General features: G+C 59.6%; 2 protein-coding genes across 3 annotated transcripts; one reads left to right on the top strand and one right to left on the bottom strand.

Moving 5' to 3' along the window:
• Nucleotides 1-134: 134 nt before the first annotated feature.
• On the top strand, nt 135-19,993 carry KMT2B (lysine methyltransferase 2B). Its single transcript, XM_055309907.1, has 37 exons — nt 135-497; nt 1,613-1,685; nt 1,931-3,993; nt 4,244-4,357; nt 4,448-4,598; nt 4,887-5,166; nt 5,328-5,383; nt 5,632-5,910; nt 6,218-6,312; nt 6,588-6,686; nt 6,800-6,913; nt 7,049-7,195; nt 7,298-7,393; nt 7,859-7,976; nt 8,505-8,618; nt 8,799-8,983; nt 9,059-9,148; nt 9,237-9,341; nt 9,473-9,546; nt 10,132-10,247; nt 10,344-10,435; nt 10,518-10,655; nt 11,485-11,643; nt 11,833-11,953; nt 12,030-12,108; nt 12,210-12,370; nt 13,447-13,674; nt 13,756-15,052; nt 15,139-15,228; nt 15,306-15,415; nt 17,950-18,087; nt 18,169-18,243; nt 18,347-18,524; nt 18,768-18,875; nt 18,991-19,074; nt 19,195-19,324; nt 19,416-19,993. Exons 1-37 carry the CDS (start codon nt 135-137, stop codon nt 19,689-19,691), a joined length of 8,196 nt encoding a protein of 2,731 aa, XP_055165882.1. The 3' UTR covers nt 19,692-19,993.
• Nucleotides 19,994-20,405: 412 nt separating this feature from the next.
• Nucleotides 20,406-23,006, bottom strand: IGFLR1 (IGF like family receptor 1). 2 transcript variants are annotated; one of them, XM_055309909.1, is made up of 5 exons: nt 22,873-23,006; nt 22,162-22,383; nt 21,564-21,748; nt 20,860-21,247; nt 20,406-20,779 (listed from the first exon to the last, which is right to left on the bottom strand). In XM_055309909.1, the coding sequence occupies exons 2-5, from the start codon at nt 22,316-22,318 to the stop codon at nt 20,454-20,456; spliced, it is 1,056 nt and encodes a 351-aa protein (XP_055165884.1). In that variant the 5' UTR covers nt 22,319-22,383; nt 22,873-23,006; the 3' UTR covers nt 20,406-20,453. The 2 variants fall into 2 exon arrangements, with proteins under 2 accessions (XP_055165884.1, XP_055165883.1); XM_055309908.1 differs by having other exon boundaries at nt 22,162-22,965.
• Between the last annotated feature and the right edge of the window lie 48 nt (nt 23,007-23,054).

Below are 23,054 nucleotides of genomic sequence, written 5' to 3'. Positions count from 1 at the left end.
CCGCTGGCCCCGCGGCGGCGCTGGTTGCTGTCGTGAGCCGCAGCCGCCCCGCCCCACCTCTCCCTCCCCTCCCCCCGGCCCTGCGCACGGGCCGCCCCTCCCCCCGCCTCCCCGGCCCCTCTCACGGTGCCAAGATGGCGGCGGCGGCGGGCGGCGGCAGTTGCCCCGGGCCTGGCTCCGCGCGGGGCCGCTTCCCGGGCCGGCCGCGGGGCTCCGGCGGGGGCGGGGGCCGCGGCGGACGGGGCAGCGGGGCCGAGAGAGTGCGGGTAGCTCTGCGGCGCGGCGGCGGCGCGGCGGGGCCGGGCGGAGCCGAGCCCGGGGAGGACACGGCCCTGCTCCGTTTGCTGGGGCTCCGCCGGGGCCTGCGCCGGCTCCGCCGCCTGTGGGCCGGCCCGCGCATTCAGCGGGGCCGGGGCCGGGGCCGGGGCCGGGGCTGGGGCCCGAGCCGGGGCTGCGTGCCCGAGGAAGAGAGCAGTGACGAGGAATCCGACGATGAGGTGAGGCGGTCGGCGGCGTCCCCGACGCCGGGCGGGGCGGAGGCCGGGGGCTTCCGAGGGTCTGGGTGGCCCCGAGGGGTGGCGTGGGGAAGCGAGGCTCTCGGGGCCCCTGCGGAGGGAAGGGGGCCCTGGGAGTAGGCCTGGGGGCAGGTAGGCTGCACGGAACTGCCGGTGAAAAAGGCCTCTGAAAGTAGAGAAGCCCGGGCTGCAGCTGGTACTTGGGCCCGAGGCTCGTCCTGCAGAAGTGTCCTGGGCTGGTGATCTTGGTAGTTGGCAAAGCCGCGGCAGCCGGGCCGAGCGAGAAGGCTGTGGGTACTGCATGCCCAACCATGGTGGTTGACAGCAGCAGCAGCAGCATGGCTTTAGCGGACCGGACTGGGGCTCTCTGAGCTCTTACCTGCAGGCTGCTCCCCCTGGCCTCATAATCTCTGACACATCACTGGTTTCACCGGTACCCCAATTTTTCTTCTTCAAGGGGAGAGATGGTAGCATAATGGAGGGCTTCCTCTTGGAGGCACAGGTTGAAGAGAAAATGGAATAAAGGCTGCGACCGGGAACTCTAGCAGGTCTGGGTTGAGCTCAGCACTTATCCCCAGCCTCTCAGAAGGAAGGTGTGGGTTGTATTACTTAGGACAGTTTGTAGTCCCTCGAGGGCTCAAGAGTGGAGCTTGTTATAGTAAATCGTTTGAAAACATGCACACACCCGACTTGAGTGCCCCTATTCCCATTTTCATTCAGGAGGAAACTACATCCTGAGAGTGTGTAAACACTAGTCCCACCTTTTTTGAGTTGGAGGATGAGAGAGTCTGAGGGTAGTTTCTACTGCCTGGCCTGGGAAGACCCAATTCTGTTCCCTTCTGACCCAGCGAACCCTTGATGGCTGTGCTGGTGTAGCCCGGTACAGGGGACAAGGGTTCAAAATACCCGTGCCTCCACCCATAGGAAGAGACTCTTTTCTACTCATTTTATCTTGCAGTGTTAAGTTTTTTTCTAAATAGGTAGGAGTATGTTAAGGGGGAAACTGGGGATATATCTCCATACCTGAGTCTCAGGTGGAATGAGGGCTTTGGCACTGACTGCTGTTTCTCCCCTCCACCCCTGGTCCCCTAAATCAGGAGTTTCAGGGTTTTCATTCAGATGAAGATGTGGCCCCCAGTTCCCTGCGCTCTGCGCTCCGATCCCAGCGAGGTGAGTGATGGGGAAACTCTACCTCTATAGCTTTACAGGAATGTTATTCTTGCTCTTAACGTCAGCTTTTCCCTGTTTAACTAGAGTCTCCATCAGTTACATAGTGTGTTCTGTGTTCAAAGCCCAAGCTAGGCTGGGCTGTGGGGGAAACAGACAAGTAAGACTTAGTCCTTGCTCTCCTGGAGTGCCTCCTTCAGTCTGCAGGGCTAGCTTGACCCATCTCCCCACACCTATTCTCCTTTTAGGTCGAGCCCCCCGAGGTCGGGGCCGCAAGCATAAGACGACCCCCATTCCGCCTCCTCGCCTAGCAGATGTCGCTCCTACCCCCCCAAAGACTCCTGCCCGGAAACGGGGTGAGGAGGGCACAGAACGGATGGTGCAGGCACTGACTGAACTTCTCCGGCGGGCCCAGGCACCCCCAGCCCCTCGGAGCCGGGCATGTGAGCCCTCCACTCCACGTCGGTCTCGGGGACGGCCCCCAGGACGGCCAGCAGGCCCCTGCAGGAAGAAGCAACAAGCAGTAGTGGTGGCAGAAGCAGCTGTGACAATCCCTAAACCTGAGCCCCCATCTCCTGTGGTTCCCGTAAGACACCGAACTGGCAGCTGGAAGTGCAAAGAGGGGCCTGGCCCAGGACCTGGGACCCCCAAGCGTGGAGGACAGTCTGGGCGAGGAGGCCGTGGAAGTAGAGGCCGAGGCCGAGGTGGGCTCCCTCTCGTGATTAAGTTTGTTTCAAAGGCCAAAAAAATGAAGATGGGACAGTTGTCCTTGGGACTTGAATCAGGTCAGGGTCAAGATCAACATGAGGAAAGCTGGCAGGATGCCCCCCAAGGAAGAGTTGGATCTGGACAGGGAGAGGGCCCCTGCTGGAGGAAGGAGCAAAAGCTGGAGGAGGAGGCAGAGAAAGAGACAAAAGAAAAAGACAAGGAAGAGAGAGAGGAGAAGGTAGAGACGGCTGGACCTGAAGAAGATATGGTGCTCGCAGAGGAAAAGGAAGAGGCAAAGCCGCCAAACCCACCCTCGACTCCTCCAGCTCCTCCTCCCCCTCCCCCGTCTCCACCCCCTCCACCCCCTCCACCCCCTCCACCCCTCCCACCCCCCTCAACTTCTCCTTCATCCCCACTTTGTCCTCCACCGCCCCCAGTGTCCCCTCTGCCCCCGCCATCGCCCCAACCACCTCCTGCCCCAGAGGAGCAGCAGGAAGAGTCCCCTCCTCCGGTGGTCCCAGCCGTGTGCTCCAGGAAGAGGGGTCGGCCTCCCTTGACACCCAGCCAGCGGGCAGAGCGAGAAGCTGCTCGGGCCGTGCCAGAGGGTACCTCTCCTCCCACTCCAGCCCCTAGCACCACCACGGGAGGCCCTCTGGAAGACAGCCCCACTGTGGCCCCCAAAAGTACCACCTTCCTGAAGAATATCCGGCAGTTTATTATGCCTGTGGTGAGTGCCCGCTCCTCCCGAGTCATCAAGACACCCCGGAGGTTTATGGATGAAGACCCCCCCAAACCCCTAAAGGTAGAAGTCTCACCTACTCTGCGGCCTCCTGTTGCCACCTCCCCACTCGTCCCCCCTGAACCAGCACCAGCTCCCTCGCCACCACGTGCCCCAACTCCTCCATCTACCCCAGTCCCACTCCCTGAGAAAAGACGGTCCATTCTAAGGGAACCCACGTTTCGCTGGACCTCGCTGACCCGGGAACTGCCCCCTCCTCCTCCTGCCCCCCCGCCGGCCCCACCCCCACTTCCTGTCCCTGTCCCTCCATCCCGGAGGCCCCTGCTCCTTCGGGCACCTCAGTTTACCCCAAGCGAAGCCCACCTGAAGATCTATGAATCGGTGCTTACTACTCCTCTTGGGGCCCCTGAAGCCCCTGAGCCAGAGCCTCCTCCCGCCGATGACTCTCCAGCTGAGCCTGAGCCACGGGCAGTGGGTCGCACCAACCACCTCAGCCTGCCTCGATTTGCCCCTGTGGTCGCCACTCCCGTTAAGGCCGAGGTGCCCCTTCCTGGGGCTCCAGCTCTGAGCAATGGGCAGCAGTCTCAGGCTCAGCTACAGCAGCCCCTGCAGGCCTTGCCAACCCAACTGCCGCCTCAGGCATTACCACCGCAGCAGCCACAGTTACAGCCACACTTACAACTGCAGCCGCAGCCACTACCACAGCAGCCGACACCACTGGAAAAGGCCCGTATCGCAGCCTTGGGTTCCTTACCACTGTCCGGCGTGGAGGAGAAAATGTTTAGCCTCCTCAAGAGAGCCAAGGTGCAGCTGTTCAAGATCGATCAGCAGCAGCAGCAGCAGAAGGTGGCGTCTTTGATGCCGGTGAGCATGATGCTTTATCCAGGTTCCCGCACCCGGTCATCCGGCTTCAATTCTCGCAATTCTCTCCATTTTTGTTAACCTCCTGCCTCCTCAGGCACTCTCTGGTGTCTCAGGGAACCCCAGAGCCAGCCCTTCTCTGTTTCTCAGCTTCCTGTGCTCCGGCCCTGGCTGTGGGCCTCCCCCGTGCTAGTCCCCCCGGCGCTCTCTTTCCTCACTTTCCAACTTCTGACCCTGTTTATTCCTCCACCAGCCGAGCCCTGGAGGGCAGATGGAGGAAGTCGTGGGGACTGTCAAGCAGATCTCAGATAGAGGTTCTGTGAGGTCTGAAGATGAATCGATGGAAACTAAGAGAGAGAGACCGTCGGTATGGAGTGGGAGGAGGACCCTCTGAAGTCTGGTTTCGGGAGCACAGGGGGCAGCTTCCCACATGTATTCCTGGTTTCTCCTCCGCTAGGGCCCCGAGTCCCCTGTGCAAGGCCCCCGTATCAAACACGTCTGTCGTCATGCTGCTGTGGCCCTAGGTCAGGCCCGGGCCATGGTGCCTGAAGACGTCCCCCGCCTCAGTGCTCTCCCTCTACGGGATCGGCAGGACCTCGCCACGGAGGGTAGGGGCGGGTGTGTTGTGGGAAGATTTGACAGCTGTGTCAAGTTTGAGGGCGAGCGGATGCACCAAGAGCCTAGGAGAGTGGGAGCTGAGTTGGGTGCTTGGGGCAGGTGGCAGGTGGGCTGGAGTGCTAGGTCTTAGAGCAGATCTGGGGGCACCTGGAACCTGAGCACTGTGGGAAAGGGGACCAGAGGGCCAGTTGAATGAGACATAGGGGAGAGCAGGGAGGGACCTGAGGTAAAAGGCCTACTGGCCTTGTGGCTCCATCCCTTCCTCTCTGTTGTACTAGATACGTCATCAGCGTCTGAGACTGAGAGTGTCCCATCACGGTCTCGGCGGGGAAAGGTGGAGTCAGCAGGGCCTGGGGGAGACTCAGAGCCTGCAGGGTCTGGAGGGACCCTTGCCCATACACCCCGGCGCTCGCTGCCCTCCCATCATGGCAAGAAGATGCGGATGGCACGGTGTGGACACTGTCGGGGCTGCCTGCGTGTGCAGGACTGTGGGTCCTGTGTCAACTGCCTGGACAAGCCCAAGTTTGGGGGCCCCAACACCAAGAAGCAGTGCTGTGTGTGAGTAGCCAGGGCACAGCCTCTGTTCCTACCTGTGGTTGTCAGTCACCCAGGCCTCCTGCCCCGCCAGAGCAGTGGGATTGGCATCCTTGTGGAGAGCTTCCTCTCTTCCCCCAGACCACCAGTCCCCTACCCTGGTGACGTGCTGCTCCCCTCCCCAGATACCGGAAGTGCGACAAGATAGAGGCTCGGAAGATGGAACGGCTGGCTAAAAAAGGTAACGAGGTTTGAGGAGTATTTCTTTACACCAGCTTCTTTAGATCTGTGTTGTGGAAGAAACCACATTTTCTTTGCTGTCCTCCCCTTATCTCTGCAGTCTATTCCCTTTGTCATCTTGCCATTATGTGTGTTCGCATCTTTCCTATACTCGTTCTCTTCTGCCCCACTGCTTTTTGGCTTTTCTCCATCCCAATGTCCCATGTCCCTGGCTGAGCTCAGATTCTACTAAGTCCCCTGTTCCCACAGGCCGGACGATAGTGAAGACGCTGTTGCCCTGGGATTCCGATGAATCTCCTGAGGCCTCCCCTGGTCCTCCAGGCCCACGCCGGGGGGCGGGAGCTGGGGGGCCCCGGGAGGAGGTGGTGGCCCCCCCAGGGCCCGAGGAGCAGGACTCCCTCCTACTGCAGCGCAAGTCAGCCCGGCGCTGCGTCAAACAGCGACCCTCCTATGATATCTTCGAGGACTCGGATGATTCAGAGCCTGGGGGTCCCCCTGCTCCCCGGCGTCGGACCCCCCGAGAGAATGGTGCGAATTGCTTGTTGTTTCCCCTTTCAGTCCACCCTGTGTCGGGGGTGGGGGGGTTTGGGGGGTTTCCAGGCCGAGGGCGGCATCTGTGTGATAGGGAAAGTAGCTGAGTGCAGGGAAGCAGGTAGTTTGGGGTAGAGGGGGAAAACTGATGTGTAAGGTTTTCAGTAGCTGTTTGAGCCATGTCTGAGAGTCATCCTTTGGGTTAAAGAAGGCTGTGGGGATCCAGGTAACGTTAGGGGGTGGCGGAGGAAAGGGAATGGGGCAGGGAAGAGGGAGACCCTCACCACCTATGTGTGCTGCCTAGAGCTGCCATTGCCAGAACCTGAGGAGCAGAGCCGGCCCCGCAAACCCACCCTGCAGCCTGTATTGCAGCTCAAGGCCCGAAGGCGCCTGGACAAGGTCAGCACGGCCCCACATCAAGAACCCTGAGCCCTGTGGAAGGCATGGCTCCCGCCCTTCAGGAGCTTCCTAGCAAGTCAGGGTAACGGGCTCACCTGAGTGCTGTGTTGTGTCCACACCAGAGGACAGGCCCTGAGGGGTAAGGCAGGCCTGTCGTTCTGGAAAGCAAAGTAGGATCTAGGCGAAAGACAGAGTTGGCTGGGGGAGAGGACAGTGTGGAGAGAAGTCTGCAGAGGGTGAGGCTGGCGGCCTTCTGACCACCACATTCCTCCTAGGATGCTCTGGCTCCTGGCCCCTTTGCTTCTTTTCCCAACGGCTGGACTGGAAAACAGAAGTCCCCTGATGGGGTGCACCGGGTCCGTGTGGATTTTAAGGTATGGCTTTGAGGGAGAGGGTCTCGAGGACCGTGTTTAAAAGAAATTTTTGTCTGAGAAGCCTTTGGCTTGTGTTCCTGGCTGCTCTCTGATTCCATGTCCTTGTTCCTCAGGAGGATTGTGACCTGGAGAACGTGTGGTTGATGGGCGGCCTCAGCGTGCTCACGTCCGTGCCGGGAGGGCCACCGATGGTGTGCTTGCTGTGTGCCAGCAAAGGCCTGCATGAGGTGGGATCCCCGGCTCTGTCCGCAGCCCCCCGCGCTCTGGTGGCCCTGGCGGCCTGGGCCTCCCCGGGGTGGGGTCTCGTCCCTGGGCCTCTCGGCCTCACGTTGAGCCCATTGTCCCCACCCCACCCCCACCAGCTCGTGTTCTGCCAAGTGTGCTGCGACCCTTTCCACCCGTTCTGCCTGGAGGAGGCCGAGCGGCCCCTGCCCCAACATCATGACACCTGGTGCTGCCGTCGCTGCAAGTTCTGCCACGTGTGTGGGCGCAAAGGCCGGGGATCCAAGGTTTGGGCACGGGTGTTGTGAAGGTGGGCGGAGGCCTAGAGCAGGGGGCACCCCTGTGCCAGCAGGCTCCACCGCTGAGGTCTCCCTTCCGACTTCCGACAGCACCTCCTGGAGTGTGAGCGCTGCCGCCATGCGTATCACCCAGCCTGCCTCGGGCCCAGCTACCCGACCCGGGCCACACGCAAGCGCCGTCACTGGGTGAGGGTTGAGGCCCACACCCCTTACTTTGGGCTTCTCGTTAAGGCCGCTACCTCCCCAGGCCTGGTCTAGGCCAGGGTTTCCATGCAGAGGGGAAGGTTGGAGGCCCCTGTGGGAGTCTATCATGATAAATAGCATCTTCTCTTCCAAAATTTCACACGGACAAGACGGGTACAGAAGTTGTATGGAACGATTGCGGGGGTTCATGCATTCCATGGTCCTAGGCTCTGAATCTTCTGCCCCTGCCTGGCCTCCCCTCTTCTCTGTCTCCCTCTGCCGGTTTCCCCCACTTCATTCCTCTCCCTCCCCCCATCCCTCCTTGCCTCTCTTGCACACCTTTTCTCCTCTTACCCGTCATTCCTCCTCTGTCTCTTGCCTGCTCTCCCCTCCTTTTGCCCATCTCCTCCCGCTGTACCCTCCCACGCTGCACTAGTCTGCTCTCCCTAACATTACCTTGCCCCCCAGATCTGCTCAGCCTGTGTGCGCTGTAAGAGCTGTGGGGCGACTCCAGGCAAGAACTGGGATGTCGAGTGGTCCGGAGATTACAGCCTCTGCCCCAGGTGCACCCAGCTCTATGAGAAAGGTGGGGACCTGTCAGGGGACCTGGGCCCCGGGGGACACGGGGCAGCGGGCCAGGCTCCTAGACAGGCAGGACAGATGTGGTATTCTAGTGGCTTTGTGTCCTCTTGTAGCTGCAGAACCTTTCCTTCCGTTCACGGTAGTCTTCCACAGAAGCCTGTCCAGTACCTCACATAGAGGGACACAGTTCCTCTCGGGACAGCGGGAATCGAGAGCCTGGACCCCATCGTTGTAGTGGTCCCTGACATGCCTCCTGGAACCTCGAGTCTCCACTGATCACTTTGAAAACCTGGGGGCTTTCCCCATTTGTTCAGGCAGCATGTTAACAAGGTTCTTTGTGAGGCGTTGAGGCTGCAGGGCTAGAAGAGGCCTTATCCTCAGCCAGCGTTCTGAGAATGGTAGGGACCCAGGATGGGGCCTAGCAGGGGCAGCCCTCTCAGCAGCCAAGGGGTGGTGGCTCCTGATGGCACCTGCAAGGGCCAGGAAGTGGTCCCAGCTCCTCTGACTTGCCCTTTTCTTCCTGCTTCTGCAGGAAACTTCTGCCCAATCTGCACACGCTGCTACGAAGACAACGACTACGAAAGCAAGATGATGCAGTGCGCGCAGTGTGACCACTGGGTGCATGCCAAGTGCGAGGGGCTTTCAGGTAAGCTGAGTGCCTGGGCTGCCACCTCAGCCCGGGGGGGTGTCCCTGCCCTACCCCGGCACAGGCCCTCACGGGACAACTGTTCTGAATGTCCTTGGCAACTCCTGGGGGCTGCTGAGAGCCCTTACGTTCTTACGTTCTCCCAAACGATTTTCTCTCATCCTGCCTTGGCTGTTGTAGATGAAGACTATGAGATCCTTTCTGGGCTGCCAGACTCAGTGCTGTATACCTGCGGACCGTGTGCAGGGGCCACGCACCCCCGCTGGCGAGAGGCCCTGAGTGGAGCTCTACAGGGGGGCCTGCGCCAGGTGCTCCAGGGCCTGCTGAGCTCCAAGGTGGCGGGCCCACTGCTGCTGTGCACTCAGGTCTGGGGGCCTCAGGAGGCAGGACGGGGTGGGGCCAGGCCCAGCACCAGCCTGGCTGACTTTTCCTCTCTACAGTGTGGGCAGGCTGGAAAGCAGCTGCACTCAGGGCCCTGCGATCTGCAAGCCGTGAGTCGGCGCTTCGAGGAAGGCCACTACAAGTCTGTGGTGAGTGGGACACTGAGGAATACGTGGGTGCCAGGAGGAGGGGTTGTGAGTGGGGTGGGGGCTCTGATACTGATAAGCCCCCTTACAGCACAGCTTTATGGAGGACATGGTGGGTATCTTGATGAGGCACTCAGAAGAAGGAGAAACCCCAGAGCGCCGGGCTGGAGGCCAGATGAAGGGGCTCCTACTGAAGGTGAGAACTTTGGGGGATGCATATAGGGTGGCTTGAATGGTAGTAGGGAGGAATGTGGGTCCTTCAGACCCTGCCTCCACCAACTTTCCTGGGGAAGCCAGTTCTTCTCATCCTGTTAACCCACTCCCCAGCTGCTAGAGTCTGCGTTCGGCTGGTTCGACGCCCACGACCCCAAGTACTGGCGACGGAGTACCCGGCTGCCAAAGTGAGCAAGGCTGGGTAACAGGAGGGGAACCAGGGAGTGAGGGCAAGAGCAAGGGCACCTGGGAATCCAGGGTCCAGATCCTGGGCTGAGAATAGACGAGAAATGGAGTTAGGGTCTGGAGGGTGGTGGACCAGGATGAGAGTCCTCAGTGGTTCTAGGCCAGCAAAGACTCAGATTGTGCAGTTAGCTCACTTTGTTTCTACTATGTGCAAGGTAGCGTTGGAAACAGCAGTGAGTAAAGCCACGTTTGGGGGGTTGAGCAGACGCATTAGTGCCTGATGATCCAGACTGTCAGGGCGGTGATGGGAAAGTCCAGGGGGCTGTGGGAGTGCAGAGAAGGTGCTTAGGGCCTAAGGTTTCTCGGAGGAAATGACATCCAAGCCGAGATGTGAAAAAAGAGTATTGCAGGCATGTGAAACAGCGTTTCGTGTGTCATAGGTGGCATGAGGGGTCCTGGCTTTTTTGGGACACTGGGAGAAATGCCACATGGAGAAAGGACCAAGCGTGTCATGGCATGTTTAGGCTAAGGTTGTGGGTGGCCACCCTTGTTAGAACGTGTCACATGCTGACCCTGCCTGTCCACAGCGGAGTTCTTCCCAATGCCGTTTTGCCCCCATCCTTGGACCATGTCTACGCTCAGTGGAGGCAGCAGGAACCAGAGACCCCAGAATCAGGGCAGCCTCCAGGAGATCCCTCAGCAGGTACTGGGAAGTGGGGATGGGAAGCCAGGGCCCCCGAGTTGGTGGGGTAAGCTCTAGATCCTGATTCTGGGACTTCCTTTCCCACATCTCTTCCAGCTTTTCAGGGCAAGGATCCAGCTGCTTTCTCACACCTGGAGGACCCCCGTCAGTGTGCACTCTGCCTCAAATATGGGGATGCAGACTCTAAGGTGAGGGCTACCATGTGCAGCCCCAGGTTGTGGGTCCTAGTCCCTGGGGTCTTCCCTCACACCATTTCTCCTCTGTCCCCAGGAGGCAGGACGGCTCCTATACATTGGGCAGAATGAGTGGACACATGTCAACTGTGCCATTTGGTCAGCTGAAGTATTTGAGGAAAATGATGGTTCCCTTAAAAATGTGCATGCTGCTGTGGCTCGAGGGAGGCAGATGGTGAGAGCCCGGGCCTAGAGAGGTGGGCAGCCCCAGGGTCTCGGGTAGGGCCCCCCCTGCAAGGGAAACTGCTCTTGTTTCACGATTTCTACCCCACCATGTCCTTTCACTGCCAGTCCTGGGTACTGTTTTTGGTTGTCAAAGGACTCTGGTGCTGCAGTGATAGTGGCTCCCCTCACCCCCCGCTACCCCCATATTTGGGCCTAAAGTCCGAGAGATTAACAGTTAGTACTTATTGAACCTGTACCGGTGCTTTCTGTACAGTATGACACTTAGCCCCTGTTGTGTCCCCGTGAAGTGAGGTATGGCCAGGGTTAAAACCGCTCCTCACCAGTGTGGGACCTGGGTCTCAGGCTCAGGAAGTGAGACATGGGATGAAATGTACTGGGAGGTGGGGGTTTGCAAATGAATGAAATGATACAGGTATTACACTAAAGTGATGTGAGAGGGGCACCTCTTGAAAGAGCCTGTGACTCCTGATGTTGGGGTCATGAGTTCAAGCCCCACACGTAGAACTTAGAGGTTACTTAAATAAGTAAATATTTTTTTAAAAGGCTGTGAGAAAGACGGTAAGCGCTGCTCAGTAAACGTTAGATGTTGTTGTTTTTCCTCCCTGTTGAGACACTCTGCCTCTGAATACCTGAAATGTTTGTGATGTGCACCTGGCCCTGGACGCAGCCAAGGCAGAGGATGTGTTTGATGAGCGCCTTTGCTCTGCTGGGCGCTGGGCTAGACGGGCCCAGGCAGAGTCTGAAGGACAGTGATGCTGAGCATCAGACCCTGGCCTCGGTCACTGGCTTCTCCCCTCAGCAGCCCCTTCCACCCGCAGCGCTGTGAACTCTGCCTGAAGCCTGGAGCCACAGTGGGCTGCTGCCTTTCCTCCTGCCTCAGCAACTTCCACTTCATGTGTGCCCGGGCCAGCTATTGCATCTTCCAGGATGACAAGAAAGTTTTCTGCCAGAAACACACAGACCTGCTGGATGGCAAGGTGAGCCAGGACCACGGGGAGGACAGCTCCCCACTGCGGACCCCAGCCCTACCCCCAGCTGCCTTTCAGCGTCTCCTTTCCTTTTCCGAGTCCTTGAGCCAAGCTCCCAGCTGTCGGGTCCCCACTTCAGAGCCTCCCCTCACATTGCCCTCGCCAATCCAGCAACCCCCTTTGCCACCCGCCTCCCAGGAGATTGTGACCCCCGACGGGTTTGATGTACTCCGCCGAGTCTATGTGGACTTCGAGGGCATCAACTTTAAGCGAAAGTTCTTGACGGGGCTCGAACCTGATGCCATCAATGTGCTCATTGGTAAGCCTTCTGCTCTCTACCCTGATCTTCCTGACCCTCCCTGGCCCATCCTCCTGATCTCTTCTCCGCATCATAGGCTCCATCCGAATTGACTCGTTGGGTACCCTGTCTGATCTCTCGGACTGCGAGGGACGGCTCTTCCCCATTGGCTACCAGTGAGCAGCCCAGGGTGCCTGGGTGGGGTTGAAGGACTCCAGGACTGGATCCCATCTCCCAAGTTGTCCTGACCCTCTTGACCCACACGTCCACCTGACAGGTGCTCCCGTCTGTACTGGAGCACAGTGGATGCTCGGCGGCGCTGCTGGTATCGGTGTCGCATTCTGGAGTATCGGCCATGGGGTCCGAGGGAAGAGCCAGTCCACCTAGAGGCAGCAGAGGAGAATCAGACCATTGTGCACAGCCCTGCCCCTTCCTCAGGTAAGGGCCTTGGAACTCCCTTATTTCCTTCCCTGAATGCTGCTCTCCCCATATGGATGCCCACCAACCCAGTTCCCTTCTTCCCTAAGGAAACCCCAGGATGTTTACCATTTTTTCTTTTTGTCGTAATGGCAATAACTGATAACAGCTGTGTATCACATGTCGCGGACTGTCGTCAGCATTTCACAGGAAGTGATGGGAGAGCTACCTGTTTGTTGGGGGGTGGCAGCTTCTAGACAACAGTGTGTGTACAGCCACCTGACATGGGCCTATGAGCTCCTGTAATGCTCCCCGCAGCCCTCTGAGGAAGGTACAAGCTCTGCTGTACTGCAAATCAGAAAGGGCTATTGCTCTCCACAGTGACACAGTAGTGAAATCAGGATTCAAACCACATTGGACCCCTCAGAGTCATGCCAGTGCTAGGGGGTGTAGCTGAGAGCTGGATGGCACACAGCAAACATTGGGGTTGGAGGCTGGTAAAAGGAGAGGTTGTGGGCTGAACAGGAGGAGGAAGAGATTCGGAGTGTGTTTTCAGGGAAGGGGTTTGTGCTAGGTTGGAGCATGGCATGCAGTGGGGAGGGGTGGAGAGTGCAGCCATCCCAGCTGGACGTGGGAGAGTGTTAGGAGGAGGCGGCAGACATTTGTTCTCACAGATTGGGTGGAGCCAGGTAATGGGGAGCCCCAAGTGCCAGCTTGGGGCAGATGTGTTTGATGTGGCAGGGATGCGCAGCACAGGTGAGAAAGTTGTAGGACTGGCCCTACTGGAGAGAGGGCAGTGCCCCTTGTGGCAGGTGGGGCCTGAGTCAGAACAGTAGATAGCCAGGAACGGGGGAGGTAGCAGAGATGGGTGAGGAAGGGTTACAAAGGGCCCCTGATCCAGGCATGCATGGACGTCGTGAAGAATCCACAGAGGGGTGTGGAACCTGGGTGATGACTGGGAACCAGTGCGTATTGTGACCGGATCGTTGGGCAGGGGCCGAGAAGGCTCAGTTGGCTCAAAAGAAGAAAGGGTGTGTGTGGAGAGGCTTTGACAAAGAGCCCCTGCCATTCCTGATGCCCTCCTCCTGCCTCATTAGAGCCCCCAGATCATGCGGACCCCCCACCAGATACAGATGCCCTCATCCCTGGAGCTCCTGAGCACCACTCACCCGTTCAGAACCCAGACCCGCCACTTCGGCCGGATCCAAGCAGTGCCCCTCCTCCAGCCCCCCGCTCCTTCTCGGGGGCTCGAATCAAAGTGCCCAACTACTCACCATCCCGGAGGCCCTTGGGGGGTGTCTCCTTTGGACCCCTGCCCTCCCCTGGTGAGTACCTGGGAGTGTCGGGGAGAGGGGTGGGTGGGTGAGGTAGGAGCTTGTGGCTGACGCTGACCCTTCCCCCCACAGGAAGTCCATCTTCTCTGACCCACCACATCCCCACAGTGGGAGACCTGGACTTCCCAGCTCCCCCAAGACGGTCCCGTCGTCCCAGCCCCCTCGCCCCAAGGCTGCCAGCATCACGGCGGGCCTCTCCCCCTCTCAGAAGCTCCCCACAGCTCAGGGTGCCCCCTCCTACCTCAGTTGTCAGAGCCCTCACGCCTACCTCAGGGGAGCCGGCTCCCCCTGGCCCAACCCCGTCTCCCCCACCACCCCCTGAAGACCTGGGCCCAGACTTTGAGGACATGGAGGTGGTGTCAGGACTGAGCGCTGCTGACCTGGACTTTGCGGCCAGCCTGCTGGGGACTGAGCCCTTCCAGGAAGAGATTGTGGCTGCAGGGGCAGTGGGGAGCAGCCATGGGGGCCCGGGGGACAGCTCAGAGGAGGAGGCCAGTCCGACCCCTCGCTATGTCCACTTCCCTGTGACGGTGGTGTCAGGCCCAGCTCTGGCCCCTGGTGCCCTCCCTGGAGCCCCCCGCATCGAACAGCTGGATGGAGTGGATGATGGCACAGACAGTGAGGCAGAGGCAGTCCAGCAGCCTCGGGGCCAGGGGACTCCTCCTTCAGGGCCAGGAGTGGGCCGGGCTGGGGTCCTCGGGGCTGCAGGGGACAGAACCCGACCTCCTGAGGACTTGCCATCAGAAATTGTGGATTTTGTGCTGAAGAACCTAGGAGGGCCGGGGGAGGGAGGTGCTGGGCCAAGAGAGGAGCCACTCCCTCCAGCACCTCCCCTGGCCAATGGCAGCCAGCCTCCCCAGGGCCTGCCTCCTAGCCCAGCTGACCCCACTCGGACGTTTGCCTGGCTCCCTGGGGCCCCAGGGGTCCGGGTATTGAGCCTGGGCCCTGCCCCCGAGCCCCCCAAACCCGCCACATCCAAAATCATCCTTGTCAACAAGCTGGGGCAAGTGTTTGTGAAGATGGCTGGGGAGGGTGAACCCGTCTCACCCCCAGTGAAGCAGCCACCTCTGCCCCCTCCCATCCCCCCCACAGCCCCTGCTTCCTGGACTCTGCCCCCGGGACCGCTGCTGGGTGTGTTGCCAGTGGTAGGGGTGGTCCGCCCCACCCCGCCACCACCCCCTCCTCCACTGACACTGGTGTTGAGCAGTGGGCCCCCCAGCCCGCCCCATCAGGCCATCCGTGTCAAGAGGGTGTCCACCTTCTCTGGCCGTTCCCCACCAGCGCCTCCCCCAAACAAGACCCCCCGGCTGGAAGAAGATGGAGAGTCCTTGGAGGATGCTCCCCAGGGTCCAGGGCTTAGTGGCAGCGGGTGAGTGAATGTGCCGAGTCTGCGGAGGAGGGTGAGAGAGGTGGGCAGGGGAAGGCAGCTCAGCCTTCTTGGGGTTCCTTCCCCAGGTTTAGCCGAGTGAGGATGAAAACGCCCACAGTGCGTGGAGTTCTTGACTTGGATGAGCCTGGGGACCCCACTGGGGAGGAAAGCCCGAGGTGAGTAGCCAGTGCCCTTGCCCTGGAGGCTCTGGGACCTCCATCCCTTTCGCTTTCTGACAGGTCTCTCCTCACAGGCCCCTTCAGGACCGGTCTCCTCTGCTGCCACTCTCAGAAGGTGGTCCTCCCCGGGCCCCTGATGGTCCCTCTGACCTGCTGCTTGAGTCCCAGTGGCACCATTACTCAGGTAGGGACTGACCTTTCACTCTCCCTGCCTCCTTTTTGTGTTTGCCTCAGCTGGGTGACGGGTGCAGAATCCTTCCACACCACAGAACAGACTTTGTGCACCCACCTGGCTATAAGCCTGAGGCTAGGTATTCGGTATCAGAGAGAGGGCCTCAGAGCTCGTGGCCCATGGTAGAGACAGAGATGACCTTTCTGCTCTCCAGGAGAGGCCCTTTGAAAGTACCTTTGCAGCATGCTCAAGAGCCCTGGGGGATCGGCTTCAGAGTCTGGTCTGCTAGGATCAGGGGGTGAGGTCCCTAGTAAAGCTAAGCAGTGTGTGAGCTGTCAGAATTAAGGGATTTAGAGCTGTGCAACTAGACAAGAGCACCTGGGGGTCAGCCAGTGAGGATGGAGCTCACCTAGTAGGACCCAGAGGGGCAGGAGCAGTAGGAAGGAGACAAAAGGAGAGTGGTGCCCCAGAGGATGCCAAGCATGTGGTATCTAGGATTGGTGTCTTGGCTGGGAAAGATGTTGAGTCAGGGTCCAGAATTGAAGACCGTGGTTGATGAGAAAGCCGAAACAAGACCCAGGCATCTTGCCAGCAAGCTTGGCCAAGGGTCTGAGGAGAGGCTGGGCAGCAGCCTAGGGGGGTTTGTGTGTGAGGGCTGAGACAGCAGAGCCACGGAGGAGGCTGATCATAGGGGGCTTGTGGATGGAAGCAGCGGTGGGAGGAGGCATGGCAGTTGGATTTGAGTAGGAGACCACTGAGTGCACGTGCAGTAGAGGTGAGGCCAGCACGCTTGCAGAGCCATCAGGACATGGGATGCGAGCAAACAGTGGACTGGGCTGACGGCATCAGTGAAGCGGAGAGGGCAGTGCTCTGTTGGTTATAGAGGGCCGTGGGAGAGTGGGTAGGCTAGAGCCGTGCAAGCTGGTAAATGAGCAGCCTGAGGCTCTGGATTTCTCCTCACCCCAGTCCTGTCCGGATGTGTGGATTGTCTCATTACGTAGCACTGAGCTACTGAGCGTGGAAGTGGAGCGAGGTACACAAGAGACCACTCACCTGAAAGACTGCGTTTGGGGGTCCGAGGTGGCGTGAGGCTATGGCAGTGACCATGACGGACAGGTCCCCACCTTAGGGATCACGCCACATTTTGGTAGAGGAAACAGACACATACGTGAGCAAGTGTACTGTAGCTGAGAACGAGCGTCCTGAGAAAGAAGGCAATGAGAGCACCCGGGTGAGGCTCCTGTAGCCAGCCTTTCGGGTTCAGGGAACAGAATGGAGGTGAGGATGGGGTTAAGGGCAAAAACGAGGTGGACGAAGTTGTCTGAGGTGCACCCAGGGGCACTGAGGCCTGGAGAGGATGTGGGTCACAGAGCAAAATCAGGTTTGGAGCCTTGCCTAGGGCCAGGAGCGCATGTAATCAGGTTGGCCCAGAGGAGTGGTGTGGGGAGCAAGTGTGGCCACATGGGTCCTGCCTCTCTCCTAAAGCGTGCTCCACTCAAACTTGGGTTCCTCCTACCGTCCCCTCCAGACAGGACACTCAGTCCTCGGTCCACACCCTGCTTGAGGGAGCCGCAGCGTCTGTGCTAATATCTCCCTCCTTGTAGCACTTCCTTCTCTGGTCTCCAAAACCCCGCCCCTCTCCTCACCTTTCTGGTCGGTCATGCCTAGTCATTACCCCAGCCTGTCACTTTGGCGTGTCCCAGGGCCTTGGCTCTGACTTTTCTGTCTGCACTTACTCTCAGGTATGGTCCTCTGTTTCACGGCTCTAAGTCCCAGCTCTAATTCTGACAGCTGCTGGACTGGTAGCCGGGCTCCTGGGTCCTGCTGCCTGCTCCCATCTCCACCAGCGGGTTGCAAGGGCAGGGTTTCTGAGAGGATGTCCCAGACTTCACCCCAAACTACTTCTTCCCCCTCCCTCACCATCTCAGTCATTGGCAGTTTTATCCTTCCAGTTGTTCAGAGTCCCAACCTCAGAGTTGTCCTTGACGCCCCCTGCGCCCCCCCCCCCCCACTGGATCTTACATTTACATCTCCAGCAGCAGATCCTGTCTGCTCTGTCTTCAAAATCTTTAGCCCCTGAGAAATCCCTTAAGTAGCTCAGGATGCGCATGTGCTTGACTCTGGGGGCAGGGGCTTATGTGATAATAAATGTGTAATATATACAGAGATGTACTGCATATAAAAAAAATATACATACAAAATATACTTTTGGTATTTTTAATTTTCTGTGAGAGAAGAATGAAGGGTAGGTAGGCATTTTTGGTAAGCTGGGTTGGAGTGAGCCCTAAGTGTGTCCTGCAGAGCCAGGGCACTCCAGGCCTCTGTGGAAACGCTCATCTTTCCAAGGACTCTTACGGAAAAGGGACTGCAGGCTCTTTAGAAAAAAATATCCATCCTTTAGGGCTCACTGGGCAGTTAGAGTAGGAGAGCCCTCAGACCAAGTATCTGTGCTTGTACAGGGAGAGAGGGAGGGTGGTGGGGAACTGGAGACTTTGGAGTCCAGGAGGGGTGAACCTCACCTACTCTGACCTGCTGCTTGGGACCAGGTGAGGCTTCAAGCTCTGAGGAAGAGCCTCCATCCCCAGAGGACAAAGAGAACCAGGCCCCGAAACGGGCTGGCCCGCATCTGCGCTTTGAGATCAGCAGTGAGGATGGGTTCAGCGTGGAGGCAGAGAGTTTGGAGGGTGAGTCGGGAGTGCTGGTGACGGAGGGAAGGTGTCCAGTGGAGCCCCATGCTGACCGTGCTGGTCCTGCTTTCTCCTCAGGGGCATGGAGAACTCTGATCGAGAAGGTGCAAGAAGCCCGAGGGCATGCCCGGCTCCGGCATCTCTCCTTCAGTGGTGAGTGGAGGGGCTGCAGGGATGCTGAGAGCTGGGATGAGCCCCAAAGGATGAGCTGAGCGTCTGACATGACTTGTGTGTCCTCACCTTTGACTGTCCCCAGGAATGAGTGGGGCAAGGCTCCTGGGCATCCACCACGACGCCGTCATCTTCCTGGCAGAGCAGCTGCCCGGGGCCCAGCGCTGCCAGCACTATAAGTTCCGCTACCACCAGCAGGGAGAGGGCCAGGAGGAACCCCCTCTGAACCCCCACGGGGCAGCCCGTGCAGAGGTCTATCTCCGGTGAGAGGTCCGGGGTGCCCTGCGGGAGTTCTCAGGCGTGGGAGTTAGGTCTGCAGAGATGGGAAGAATTCCCCTCGAGGTCCCATCAGAAGATGAACCCCATCCAGTCCCCATTTGCTGGGTCTCCGGTGGCAGCAGGATTTCTTTTTTGCCCACAGCAGGCCCAAGGCAAAGGATAGGTGGGTGGCATCTCTTTGAAGGAATGGCTGTTATCCTCCCTTCTTCCCTCCCTCCCTGCTGCAGGAAGTGCACCTTCGACATGTTCAACTTCCTGGCCTCCCAGCACCGGGTGCTCCCTGAGGGAGCCACCTGTGACGAGGAAGAGGATGAGGTGCAGCTCAGGTCAACCAGGTATGGAGGGCAGGCCAGAGTGTTGGGGGTGTCCTGGTAGGGTCCTAAAGAGGGTGACCAGGGGCAAGAGAGGTCATTCCTGGGTACCAGCCTGTGACACTGCTGACCCCACCAGACGTGCCACCAGCCTGGAGCTGCCCATGGCCATGCGCTTTCGCCACCTCAAGAAGACATCCAAAGAGGCTGTGGGTGTCTACAGGTTAGTGGGGTTGGGGGGAGGATGCCCCTTGGGTGGATGGACAGGTGCCCTGGTGCGGGGCTGCCTTGGTTCTGTCCCCCTGCCCCCGCTGAGCTCCCCGTTGCCCATCCTCCCCTGCAGATCTGCCATCCACGGGCGGGGCCTGTTCTGTAAGCGAAACATCGATGCCGGCGAGATGGTCATTGAGTATTCTGGTATTGTCATTCGCTCTGTGCTGACTGACAAGCGGGAGAAGTTCTACGATGGGAAGGTGGGCTCCCCGGGGCCACGGGAATGAGGTGGGTGAAGCGGCACTAGTGCATGGGAACAGAGCATCTGACGGCCCCTCCCCACCCCCGTAGGGTATTGGGTGCTACATGTTCCGTATGGATGACTTTGACGTGGTGGATGCCACGATGCATGGCAACGCTGCCCGCTTCATCAACCACTCGTGTGAGCCCAACTGCTTCTCTCGGGTCATCCACGTGGAGGGCCAGAAGCACATTGTCATCTTTGCCCTGCGCCGCATCCTGCGTGGTGAGGAGCTCACCTATGACTACAAATTCCCCATTGAGGATGCCAGCAACAAGCTGCCCTGCAACTGTGGCGCCAAGCGCTGCCGTCGGTTCCTTAACTGAAGCCGTGGCTGCCCACCACGTCCCCTGCTGCCATCTTGCCCCTAGTCTGGGGGCTCCTTAGTCCCTCCCAGAGCATCTCACCCCCACCCTCCTGTTCAGGGTGGATGTGGGCATGCAGGTGGCAAAGGCCCTGCCTCCACCCCTCCAGCCCACCCAGCAATCGCCTCCTTCCTGCCCTGGGGGCCCAGGATGTAGATACTGTACAAAGGTTTCTAAATCCCTTCTTTTCTATGCACTTTTTTATTTAAGAGGGTGGGTTCCCAGGTGGGAGCCCCCCATAATAAAGTCTGTCAATGTTTGGAGAGGTGGTCTTCCCGTTTGTATGGTGCTGGGGGAAGGTAGGTGCTCCCATTTCTCCATACCAGTCCTGAGCCAGGAAAGCCTGTCAGCCTCAACAGAGGGGTGCAAGGCCATCGTTCAGAATTCAGGGTAAATTGTGGGAGTCTGTTAAAGCTTCAGAGCAACAAATGTTCTACATGTTCCCAGTTAGAACTCATCTGGTTCCTTGTGGATGAGCTCTTCCAGGGGTAGCAGGGCCATTTCTCAGAGAGGTTGCCCAGAGGCCCCTGGGGCCAGCTCTCAGGGGCACCTCAGGCCGTATCTGTCTGGTCTTGTGTGTTCGGTGGAATGGGAGGTAGACTCCTTTTAGGTCTTGGCCCGATTAGGGCTTTATTTCAAAAGCGCACCTTAATGAGCCCCAGAAATGGCAGGCACTTACTTCATGGGAAGCTTTATTGAGGACTAGGCTGGGCAGGCCCCAGATCAGCCAAGTTTGGACAGCACCTGCAGCGCATCTGCCCGCCCTAGCTGGGCCAGGTGCGTGCCAAGCTGGCCCAGGGAGGCTGAGGGCTCCCTTGCCACCACCATCTCGATCAAGGCCCGCAGTGGCGAGCGACTCGGCCGCAGCGAGTAGACAAAAGTGGACCAGGCAGCGGGCACTCCGTATCTCGCCGCCAGGTGTCTAGTGGTGCCGCAGGCCATGCCCCCACCGGGCCCGGGTTCGGGATCCAACAGCACTATCAGCTCCTCCAGCACCTCCAGCTCATCCAGGAGGCGAGACAGGGGCTGTGAAGCCAGATTCGGCAGCTCTGGGAGACAAACTGGAGGGGTGAGGGGGAGGAAGGGCAGTCTTCCAGTCCACTCCCTCCCTGGCACGTCCCCGACTAACCTCTGCCCAGGAGGGGAACCAGAGCCACCTCCTTCCAGGAGTCCCCTGCCTCCGGTGCCTCCAGGGGGCCTGGAGAGGATGAGTGCAAGAAGGTAGGGATGTTGGTGTCGCCACAAACCAAGCCAGGACAGGGATGGAGGACTTTTGCCTGACGGTGGCACTGCTGGGCGAGCAGGAGGATCGCCGCAGAGGTGACCAGCAGCACCAGCACCGAGAGAACCAGCACCACCGGCTGGGCAGAGGTCTGCAGAGCCTGCCGGGTGAGGGTGACGTTGCGCTCCGACGTCCAGGAGAGACTGGAAATCGCTGATGGGCTGGGCTCCTGGGAACTGAAGACCTCGGGTTTCCAGGACTTCAGGGGGCACGGCTCCTTGGGAGGGACGGGCCTCTGCAAACAGGTCGGAGTAAAGCAGGAGACCTGCCCCCCTCCTGGCCCTCGGCCTGAACCTCCCATCCCTCAGTGGGACCAAATCCCCGCCTGACGCAGCTACCCTCCCCACCGGCCCGCACACATCTCAACGCAGGTAAGTTTCCTGATTCTGTTGGGCCCCCACCCACCTCTCTCCAGTGGGGCTACACCCCCTCCCTCCATCCAGCCCCTGCCCACCTCATCCCAAACCACGCCCTCCTGCCCCCACCCCGCCTCCTGCAAGCCACACCCCCGCCCAGCCCCCCCGCCCGCGCCGCCCCCAGCCGACCACCACCTCTTTGCAGCGCCGCTGGGTTCCGCTCCGGCTCCCCGCGGGGGCGGGGGCCGTGGCTCCGCCGCCACAAGGCCTACATAGCTCCGCACTGTCGGGGTTGCACTGCCCAAAAGGACACTCTTTGTAGGGGTGCGACACGTGATCGCCAGCGTTATTGAGCCCGCAGTTTTCTGAAAACTCGTAGTCTGGTGGGAAACAGGGTCTCACGTGTGGCCGCCCAGCCCCTCCTCTCCTGCACTAGCGACGCCCTTTCCCCTTTGTCCTATCCCAGCAGGCCCCACCCCTGGCACTCTACTAACCCAACCTATCAGCGACGTGCTCGCCCTCCCCCGCCCGAGCCCCGCCAGTCTCGAGACCCTCTCTCCGCAGCCCACCCACCCCCGCCCCCGTTTTATCCACGCAGCCCACCCTCTGAACACTGCGGGGATCCTAAGGTAACCCACACTACCCCTCCCAGCACCAGCTCAGCCCCACACCGTCTCATCCCGCTGCCCTTACCCCGAAGCAAGCCTCACAGGCAGTAATCCTGCTTTCGGCTCTTCCCCGGCTCCTTACCACCCCGCCCCAACATAAGCACACCCCCGTCCCTGCTCCTCACCCGGGCAGGGGGGCGGCCCGAAGCGCTGCAAGCAGCTGCCGCAGCACCGGTTATCAGGGTTCCAGTATTCGAGGCCCCCGCAGTGCTGGGAGGCCTCCGGAGGTGCCGCCTGGGCCAGGAGCAGCGCGGCAGTCAGGAGGAGGCACAGGGGCCCCATCCGGGCGGGGTCTGCAGCCTGGGGGGGCCGCGACCGCAGGACTTCCGGCCACAGCGCCTGTCACACTTTCCAGGAAAGCCGGCAGAAGAAGGAAGCAGTGATGTGGGGGCACGGGACCCCCCAGGCCCCTTTGAAGATGGGAGTCTACCCCCAGCCCCTACTCTAGCTCCTGGACCATTATCGGAAGGGCCACCAAGGCCTCAAGATGGCTAGAATGAGGAGTCTGGAGCCACAGTGAGTGGATTCATATCCCCCCTCTGCCATCTTCCTTACCTCTTTTCTCATCCCTAAAATGGGATAACAATACCTGTCTCAAAGTCTTATTGTGAAAAATTAAAATCGTTACCTGAAGTACTTAGAATAGCACCTGGCATGTAGTAAGCTTAAGCATTAGGTATTTCCAACTCCCATTTCAGGGCAGCTGGCAATGGAGGACCCAGCCCATACCCTCTGGAGACTCCCACTCAACTCCCAGTGATCTTACCTTAGCTCCCTAACCCCAGTCTCCTCCCGGCTGGGAATCCTCCCACCTGCCACAGCCAGGCCCTTCTCACCTGCCCCTCAAGAAGCCTCAGGGAGATGTTTTGTGCTGAAGTTCCCAGCACAAAGGCGTCTCCACCCCAACCAGTCCCATCGAGGGGTTTCTAAAGCCCTGGGCCCTGAGCCTGTTGCTCTCCCACCTGTTGCTGGAACAACTTCGGCTGGCGTTGTGGTTAGAGCCCAGCCCGCTTCCCCT

The sequence above is a fragment of the Nyctereutes procyonoides genome, unplaced genomic scaffold (assembly GCF_905146905.1).
Source record: "Nyctereutes procyonoides isolate TBG_1078 unplaced genomic scaffold, NYPRO_anot_genome, whole genome shotgun sequence".
Classification (NCBI taxonomy): domain Eukaryota; kingdom Metazoa; phylum Chordata; class Mammalia; order Carnivora; family Canidae; genus Nyctereutes; species Nyctereutes procyonoides.
Note: the sequence above shows the minus strand (reverse complement) of the source record. Positions and strands in the feature narration are given on the sequence as shown.

Coding starts and splice junctions, on each gene's coding strand:
- IGFLR1 (XM_055309909.1), bottom strand. CDS start 22,318: ATGGGGCCCCTGTGCCTCCTCCTGACTGCCGCGCTGCTCCTGGCCCAG. Junction 21,248..21,563: donor CCCAGCGGCGCTGCAAAGAG/GTGGTGGTCGGC, acceptor ACCTGTTTGCAG/AGGCCCGTCCCTCCCAAGGA. Junction 20,780..20,859: donor GGTTCCCCTCCTGGGCAGAG/GTTAGTCGGGGA, acceptor TTTGTCTCCCAG/AGCTGCCGAATCTGGCTTCA.
- KMT2B (XM_055309907.1), top strand. CDS start 135: ATGGCGGCGGCGGCGGGCGGCGGCAGTTGCCCCGGGCCTGGCTCCGCG. Junction 5,911..6,217: donor TCGGACCCCCCGAGAGAATG/GTGCGAATTGCT, acceptor TGTGCTGCCTAG/AGCTGCCATTGCCAGAACCT. Junction 19,075..19,194: donor GAGGCTGTGGGTGTCTACAG/GTTAGTGGGGTT, acceptor CCTCCCCTGCAG/ATCTGCCATCCACGGGCGGG.